At 41.3% G+C, this 9,676-nt stretch overlaps 1 protein-coding gene across 1 annotated transcript in view; it reads left to right on the top strand.

Annotated features, from left to right (window-relative positions):
- The window catches only part of ERG (ETS transcription factor ERG), a 113,770-nt gene that overhangs the window by 74,005 nt on the left and 30,089 nt on the right, over positions 1 to 9,676 (top strand). The window contains exons 3-5 of the mRNA XM_007945543.2: positions 4,662 to 4,865; positions 5,684 to 5,764; positions 7,614 to 7,685. Of these exons, the coding sequence (XP_007943734.2) occupies positions 4,662 to 4,865; positions 5,684 to 5,764; positions 7,614 to 7,685 (357 nt within the window). The remainder of the gene's footprint in view (positions 1 to 4,661; positions 4,866 to 5,683; positions 5,765 to 7,613; positions 7,686 to 9,676) is intronic.

Genomic DNA, 9,676 nt, shown 5'->3' with positions numbered 1-9,676 from the left:
CGGACCCGACTCATAGCGACCCCTCCTTGGGTTTCCGAGGCAGTATCACTACGGAAGTAGATTGCCCCATCTTCCTTCCAAGGAGTGGTTGGTGGGTTTGAACTGCCAGCCTTCTGGTTAGCAGTCAAGTGCCTTAGCCACTATGCTACCAGAGCTCCCAAGAAGTTGGTACATGTATGTAATATTTATGTAATTATGAAGTATGTGTGGTTATAGAGGAAAATAATACGTATTTATAGTTACATACTGTACATATATAAAGTATGTACAGGAAGTTAATATGTGTATAAAATGTATATATATATATTTAATCATGTAGTATATCTATTTAATAAGGATATAACACATTTACATTTATATACTATACATGTGTAAATTATGTATAAGAAGTTGATACATGTGTTAACTCCAAGATAGTGGTTTCTTGTAGGGTGTTCCAGAGAGGAATGGGAGAGGAGAGCTTCTGCTGAACTTTATGTCTACTCATTTCTTTTTTCTTTTTTAAAAAAAAAATATGTAGAAGGAGGAAGAGAGGGAAGGAAAGAGAGAGGAGATATAGATACAGGGATAGAGGTAGAGTTGAAACTCTGGTGCACTGTCTATCCAGAAGTTCCTTAGTACTTTACCATTTACTTCTATAAGCTTAAGAAGCTCACTAGATGCTCCATTCTCAATGCTCCTTTCTTGAGGAGCCAAAAACATTAGTGGGACTGATAAAGGGGCATGGAGGTGGCATCTTCTGACCTCCTCCAACTTCACAAGAGAAATACAGAATCACCATGAGCAGCCCAAGGCCTGTTCCTATGAGGCCAGACATGCCACCACCCTGCAACCCTTTTACCATCCTTGATACCATCCATCCTTCCCGCAGCACCCACTACCTCATTGCTGGGTTCAATAATTTGCTGCAGTGGCCACACAGAACTCACAGATTATGAGGTTTATTATGGAAGCAACAGGCTGCAATTCAAGTTCAGGAACATGCTCAAGATACAGTTCTTCGATCAAAGTTTGCTTCTCTGTCTCGTGTCTCTTGGTTCCACTGCCACTGTCTCTCAGCTGGGCATCTCTCTCTGCCGTTAGTGAGATTCCCCTCTGCCTCTAGGAAGGCTCATTTTAAGTCTGGAAGAGTGGCAGAACTAACCAATCTCCACATCAGAGTTCTACCCACCTGAGAGAGAGGGAACCTTCCCAGAGTATTATTTCGTGCTGCTCCAATAAAAATACCCCAGATGGCTGACTTTAACAGTCAGAACTTTAAAAGCAGCTACTCAGTTGTTCATGGCAAATTCCACCATAGAGTTGATTACCAGTCTCATTATAGGGAATAACTACTACCAGCTGTCCGGCCAAGTTGGCACATATTTGCATGGCCCCACCCAGTAATCTGGCGGGAGTTACAAAGACTATGGCTAGAAAAGCCATACCATGCAACTTACTGCACCACAGGGACTAAACAGGGTTGTAATACCAATAACTAAAATTTGACTCAAAAGAATAATGTATTCCCAAACTATCGACAGCATGCCTGATCTCTAAGGGCCTGTCTAGGGGATTGAGTTCAAGCCTCATCTTACACGTGAAACAGACACAGAAAGGAGAAGCAGCCTTCCCAAGTTTGCAGCAGGCTGAAAGACCCTGGGATTGGAGCACTAGGGACCAGGGAGCAGCCCCTTTGGCTGTGTGAGGCACTCTTAAGACCTATTCCCAGAGGACATATACCATGGGGTTGGACCCAGCTCTGCTTCTGTTGTGGGTCACTGCTCCCCAGGGCTCTGGCCACCTTGTCCTTTGCCAGGGTCCCCTCCTATGTATGGCAGTGGAGCATGACCACATAGCCTGCATCCTGTGGGGGTTTTTGTGTTCCACAGATGGGGGATGTGGATGTCACCCATTCAGCCCAGGCTCCTGCAGGTGCAGAGTTAGTTGCAAAACCAAGTTCTTTGCAGGAAGAGCCTGTAACTGACTGCCTAGCACTCAGAAATGGTGGCTTGTAGTAGGTGCAAAGGTTTTGGTTTCTTTATTTCCAATATTGTGGTCAGTATCTCCAACATATTGTACAAATACTGTTTTGTAATTTGTAATTAACACCTTCTCAATATGTGTTGCTAGTTCTTATTTGTATGTAAATATTCTAAATATTTACTAAGGAAAAAAATGTTCATTTATCCCTATTCATTTTTAATAGACTTATTTGTGAAGCAGTTCTAGTTTAGGTTTACAGAATAAGTGAGCAGATTGTACAGACTTCCCATATGCTCCCTCACCCCCTTGTACACAGTTTCTCCAATTATTAACATCTTGCATTAGGGTGGTATGTTTGTTACAAATTATGAACCAATATTAATGCATTATTATTAACTAAAGTCTATAGTAAAGAAAACAAAAATCCTCACAACTGGACCAATGAGCAGCATCACAATAAATGGAGAGAAGATTGAGGTTGTCAAGGAATTCACGTTGCTTGATTCTACAATCGATGCCAACGGAAGCAGCAGTCAGGACATTAGACGACGTGTAGCATTGGGGAAGTCAACTGCGAAGGAACTGTTTCAAGTGCTGAGGAGCAAGGATATCTCCTTGAGGACTAAGGTGTGCCTGACACAAGCCATGATATTTCCAATTGCCTCGTATGCATGTGAGAGCTGGAGAGTGAATAAGGAAGACCGAAGAAGAGTTGATGCTTTTGAGTTGTGCTGCTGGCGGAGAATGCCGAAAGTACCGTGGACTGCTAAAAGAACTAACAGATCTGTCCTGGAGGAAGTGCAGCCAGAATGCTCCTTGGAAGCAAGAATGGCCAGACTTCGTCTCACCTATTTTGGTCATGTTGTCAGAAGGGACCATTCCCTGGAGAAGGATGTCATGCTTGGTAGGGTGGAGGGTCGACGAAAGAGGGGGAGGCCTTCAACGAGATGGATTGATACGGTGGCTGTGATGATGGGATCAAGTATAGCAGGGATTGTGGGGCTGGCGCGGGATCGGGCAGTGTTTCATTCCGCTGTGCATGGGGTCGCTATGAGTCGGAAACGACTCGACGGCACTTAACAACAACAACAACAAAAAAGTCTATAGTTCCCATTAGGATTTCCTCTTTGTGTTGTACAGTCCTATGAGTTTTCACAAATGCATAATGTCATGTGCCCATCATTATAGTGTAAGGGAGAATAGTTACAGTACATACTCTTAAAATGTCCTGTGCTCTACTTATTCATCCTTCCCCTACCTCTCCATGGACCTTTCATTCTCTCTGTTTTCTCTTTTCCAAAATGTCCTGTTGTAGGAATCATACAGTAGGTAGCCTTTTCACACTGGCTTCTTTCACTTAGCAGTGTGCATTTAAGTTTCCTCCATGTCTTTTCATAGCTTCATGGCTAGTTTCCTTTTATTGCTGAGTAATAGTCTATTGTATGAATGTACCCAAGTTTGTTTATCCATTCACCTACTGAGAGACATCTTGGTTGCTTCCAGTTTTTGGCAAGTATGAATTAAGCTATCATAAATGTTTGTGTGCAGGTTTGGGGGTGAATATAAGTTTTCAGCTCATTTGGATAAACACCTAGAAGTGTAGTTGCTGTGTCGTAGGATAAGCTAGTGTTTAGCTTTGTAAGAAACTGCCAAGCTGTCTTTCAAAGTGGCTATACCAGTTTGCATTCTAAGCAGCAGTGAATGCGAGTTTCTGTTGCTCTACATCCTCATTAGTATTTGTTCTTATTGGTGTTCTGGATTTTAGCCATTCCAGTAGGTGTCTAGTGGTATCTCATTTTTGTTTGCTAATGGCATATGATGTTGAACATCTGTTCAGATGCCCATTTGCCATCTGTATATTTTCTTTGGTTAAATGTCTGTTCAGAACTTTTGTCCATTTTGTAATTGGGCTGTTTGTTTTCTTTTTGGTGAATTTTAAGTGTTTTTTGTATATTTTGAATACAAATCCTTTATTAGATATGTGTTTTACAGATATTTTTCTCCCAGCCTGTGGTTTGTCTTCTCATTATCTGAAGTTTTATCCATTTTAAATGAATAGACCATCCCTACAGGAAATTTCATGGGGATTTGGTGGTTCAGTGGTAGAATTCTCACCTTTCATCCAAGAGACCTGGATTCAGTTTCCAGCCAATGTACCTCGTATGAGTACACCCACCACTCATCTGTCAGTGGAGTCTTCCATGTTGCTATGATGCTGAATAGGTTTCAGCAGGGCTTCCAGACTAAGACGGTGTAGGAAGAAAAGCCTGGTGATCTACTTCTGAAAATCAACCAGTAAAAACCAGTCTGATCCGAAGCCAATCATAAGAATGATACAGGACTGTGCATTTTTTTCATTCCATTGTATATGGGATTATCTTGAGTTGGAGATGACTGAATGGCAGCTAACAAAACTGCATATGATACCTTAGATTATCTGTGTAATAGAAGGGGCAGGTGGCATGAATAATCCTAAACATGAAGAACAATTTGCTTTGAAGACAGTCATCTGTGGGTGCAAGTCATTGGCATTTTATCTTTCCCCAAAGACATCCTTCTCTGATAGTCAGTGATATTGAACAGTGGGAAGGGGCTGCTCTGGAAAACAGTGGCTGGCAGTTATCCCTCCTGGAATAGACTACGTCCTGTAAATTTCTGTTCAGGAGTTGACTGAATATGTTTTGATACTCTTTCAGATCCTACACTATGGAGTACAGACCATGTCCGACAGTGGCTGGAGTGGGCAGTGAAAGAATACAGCCTCCCAGACGTGGACATCTTATTGTTCCAGAATATCGATGGGAAGGAACTGTGCAAGATGACCAAAGACGACTTTCAGAGGCTCACCCCGAGCTATAACGCTGACATCCTTCTCTCACATCTCCACTACCTCAGAGAGAGTAAGATGGTTTCCTTCTTAAAATATCGATTCTTGGTGGTGGTGGTGGTGGTGGTGGTTAGTAACCTAAGCTTCAGAGGGTTCCAACAAGTTTGCTGTTGACAGCATCTTCCTGTTTAGCCCGTTTGCCGTTTAGGACCTGAGAGAATGAAACATTTAGAATGCGATTACTTATGATGGACATCACAAAAAGCCACATTAGCACTCAGCCACCTCCTCCAGGCTAAGAACCAATGTTCTAATTCCAGCAGGTCAAATAAAAAAGAAAACAAAGCTTTGTCTGGTCACACACTATTTGGTCTCCATGATGCTCTAGATTTGAAATAGAAACATTAAGGAAAATTTCCTCCTTAATGGGAATTATGGGGTTTACTTTCCCTAAAGCTAAACCAAGTCTCCCTTCATACCCAATCTAAAGACCAAATGAGGGAAACTTTCACTCTCTACCTTGAGATTTGGTTTAACCTGAGAAGTGAGAATGGCATCTTAGTGAGCAGAGGCATGAGTCCACAAAGTTCGCTGCATGCTTTAATTTTTAAAATGTCAAGCATGATTAGAAGTAAACAGTGCAACAGAGGGGTGGTGTAAATTCTCCTCCATTGCTTTGCCTGGCATTCCAACCATTTACTTCCTGAGTTAAATATGGACCCCCGTCTAGGTTTTAACAAGCTAACAAGTAGCAAGGCAAATGAGCTATGGTCAAGGTTATCATCATGGTAGGGTGGGAATGAGACAATGTCCTTTTTTTCCTTTTTCTTTTTAAGAAAGGTAACTCTCCCTTTTTTTCATTTTGATGTTGCTTTTTGTTTTGTTTTGTAGCTCCTCTTCCACATTTGACTTCAGATGATGTGGATAAAGCCTTACAAAACTCTCCGCGGTTAATGCATGCTAGAAACACAGGTAATGCTGGCCCTGCTCTCTCCCCCACAGCATAGGGATAAGGTCTTGCCTACAGGTTGCATGCTCTAAAGGTAGAAAAGTGGGACCAGCTGGTGCATCAGGAAGGCGAGATGCAGAGGCAGATGGTGGAAAGGTTCATCTTGATGGCTAGAGACTCCATGGCCATGCCTAAAGGAAGGTAAAGCCTTTGGTCTCTGAGCGCTCTCTTTATTTTCTCTCTTTGATGATCAAAGGATTTATTTTAATCAAAAGATACACAGAATTAGGCTTCAGCCATAGCCTTAGCTCATATTTGCTGGGTTATAATCTGCTGCTATTAGTCCCAAAATATGCTGATTTTGTAGAAACAAAAGCACGTTCAATAGAAAGGTGCCTTTAGCATTCTTCTTTTTTTCTTTTTCATTTTTATTCTTAAAAGAATGTTTACCAGGGAAAGCAGGAGTTATATTTTTCCTTTCCATTGAAGTTTTGGACCATCTGATTTGACTTTAATTTTACCGTGCAGATTGTACATTTCCAAAGGCAGTGACAGGGAGTGTCAGTTGCTTTTTTGTGAACTTTTGTCCAAAAGGAAAACTCTGTTTTAATTTTGGAGAATATAAAATTAGTCACTAACCAAATGTCTATCTCTAACCACTGAATTAACTTTTTCTAGTTTTGTCTTTTGCTAAGCCTAGTCATGTCTAACACAGTGCTTCATCCTGGCTAACCCTCTTCTCTCCCTTCCCTCTGGCTCTGGTAGTAGAGGCATTGGGCTTTCTTTAGATGAATGTGCTTCTGATCCATGCCCATTTCCTCCCTTCTAATGCCAAGAACTAGCGAAGCATGGCCACAAAACTACCCACCTCTTCTGTCTTATCCTAAAGGGCCCCTCTCCAACCACCTAGTCTAGGAATAAAACTAGTGTGTATGGGGAAGGTTTAGGTAACAGCCCCCTTGCAAGCAAGCAAGCCACCTTGTGTTCAGCCCTCCCTCACATAGAAATACGGCCATTTTCAAAATATTTGCCATTTTACTCTGAAATGTCCAATGTGAGTGAGTCCAAGCTTGCATATTCCAGTGGATTTGCTAATTTATCTTGATCCTCAATGTTGACAATATTGTGCTGTAAATCTAAAGAAGAAAAGTACTGAGTTGATAGTGTACCTTTTTGATTTAGGTTTAATGACCTGGTGGCTAGAAATAACAAATAACTTAGAATAATCCACCCCTTCCTAAAAGAGGTCTAAATATCTTTGAACTACACATATTTTCTTGATAATTTCAGAGTCACTTAAATTTTTTGAACAGTGAGTGAAAGTTTCAAGAAATCTCTGGTTTCATTATCTCTGTCCTTGTTAAACAGAGGGGATGCAAGGACAGACTGAACTGTGAAAGGAGAGTTTTCTCGGATAGCATTACAAGTGTTGACTTAGAGGACAAACATGCATCTGAAGAGAGATGTGGATTAATTTTTAAAAAGATCCGTATACTTTTAGGCAAAGTATTTATAATTTCTTGGTACTACTTTCCAAGAACTCTGTAAAATGTTTTATGGGTTTTCATACAACATGGAGGGGGGCAGGAACCTCACACCATAGAATTCTTTTAATATAATAAGATTGCTGAGGGACACAGATGGAGCTTCAGCAAGAAGCTGTAAAGTCAAATACAAAACACTTTCAAACAAATGTGGCTTCTCCCCGTTTTTGGAGTCTATGCTTGTCCATGTTCTCTGAGGTCTGTCCTGGCAGGTTCAAGGACAGTCCCCCATTTGTTGTGACAGGGCAGAGTAGGTTTGGCACTGATGCTGAAATTGACAACCGCAACAAAAGACCTTCACATGTTTTGTCTTTCCTTTTGTCTGCAGGGGGTGCAGCTTTTATTTTTCCAAATACTTCAGTATATCCTGAAGCTACGCAAAGAATTACAACTAGGCCAGGTATGAAAACACCCCTCTGTGGCCTCTCCATTTAGAGGCATCCCAAGATGTCCTGCTGATATTTGTGACCTATGTCACGTGATACAAAGAGTTGAGCCTGGAGCTGAAGCGAGTCCCAGACAGTCTTATTCTGCCTTTGTTGATTTTGAAACTAAATTCAGTAATACCATGCCATTCAAAGATCCCACAAAAAGTCCTTGAAGTGCAGAATTCAAAGACACTAACTCTTTAACTAAAGGAACTCTGGCGGCATAGGGGATAAGCCACTTGGCTGCTAACCAGAAGGTCAGCGGTTCAAACCCACCAGTTGCTCCACAGAAGGAAAATGCTGTTGCGTTGATTCCAACTTACAGTGATCCCATTGACAGAATAGAACTGCCTACCCCAGAGGGTTTCCAAGGCTGTAATCTTTAAGGGAGCAAATTGCCAGGTCTTTTCTCTCACCAACCTACCAGTGCCTTTGGACAGCTGACCTTTCGGATAGCAGCCGAGTACTTAACCTTTTGCCCAGAGCTCCTTAACTAGTTGCCCTGAAAGACAAGTAAAGATAACATCGTGGTTGTCTGACTATAAGGAATATATAGACTTTCAAGTTAACTGAAGAATTATATTTAGGTCTGTCCTTTACTAGAGAAAAATCACAAAGCAAGATGCCAGTTGTTCTGAGCAGAAGCAAGTAATAGTATTTATATCTGAACCATACTTGATGATTCCCAGGTAATTGGGCAATTAATTTACCTAATTATTTTGTTCATTCACATAACAAATATTTATCAAGGGACTATTAGTGCCAGGCACAATATCAGAATCTGGGAATATAAAGATGAATCAGAGTTTAAAAAAGCTTCCTGTATTCATAAGGCTCATTTGTTCATTCAGGAGGTATTCATCCAGTGCTTATTTGTGTCAGTCACCATTCTAGGTCCAGAGAGTGCAATGCTGAGCAAGGTCAAGGCCTAGCGCAGGAGAGCTGATATTGCACATAAATGTTTAACCCAAATTTCTAGTTAACATAGTAGGATTATGACCTTTATCCTTAGAGGCTGTTGAAGGAAGGAACTCAGTCCTCTGTGAAAGGAAGAGGGAAGCTTCCTTAGAGGAAGGGATATACAAGGTATAAAGGACAGTAAGACATGTACTCAGGGAAGAATGCCTTATATATCTATCCTGTCTCTGAGACTTACAATAGCCCTAAAAACATATCATCATGCCAGCTTCACAGATACGTAAATTGAGATTCAGAGAGTGGTGTGATGTCTCTGTATTTACACATGATTTGTAACTCATGTCTTCTTAGACTTAGCCTACTGCTTGTTGGCTACTATCACATGTCCAGGACATACTACCCTCAGTGTTTGAATTGGTCTAAGGTATTAGGCTTGACAGCTACTGTTTGTTTCAGTGAGAAATACTAGGGGTCAGTGGGCTAAGTATCATACGTAAAGAAGCTCCTCAGGGTTGTTCTCCCCATGACACTGCCCTGTGACTCCATAGTGAATTCAAGCCAGCAATTTTCTCTTCTCTGATACCAGAGAAAAAGTGACAAGCATGGCAGAAAGGCTTAGCCAGAGTACTTAGTTACCTCTACCATGTTAGAGATCTCATAGGTCATTTGAACTTAGACAAGATCCAAGATCCAGAGTCACTAGACTTTGTTGTTACTTGCCATTGAGTCAGCTCCAACTATGGGGACATTATGTAAGACAAAATGAACCTTTGACTGGTCCTTTGCCACCTTCATGATCATTGGTTATTATGTTTAAGTCTATTATTGTGGCTGTTATGTCAGTCCATCTCATTCATTGAGGGTTTCCCTCCTTTCACTAACCCTCCACTTTACCAAACATGATGTCCTTTTCTAGAAATTAGTCTTTCCTGATGACTTATCCAAAGTCAGAGAGCCAAAGTCTTGCTATCTTCACTTCTAACGGGCACTCCGGTTATATTTCTTCTAAGACTGATAAGAAATCTACCATGTGGGAAGGGCAATC

This window comes from Orycteropus afer, unplaced genomic scaffold, assembly GCF_000298275.1.
Source record: "Orycteropus afer afer isolate SDZICR_OR568_19922 unplaced genomic scaffold, OryAfe1.0 scaffold00137, whole genome shotgun sequence".
In the NCBI taxonomy this organism is placed as follows: domain Eukaryota; kingdom Metazoa; phylum Chordata; class Mammalia; order Tubulidentata; family Orycteropodidae; genus Orycteropus; species Orycteropus afer.
The sequence above is the reverse complement of the archived record's forward strand: the minus strand, read 5'-3'. Positions and strand labels throughout refer to the sequence as shown.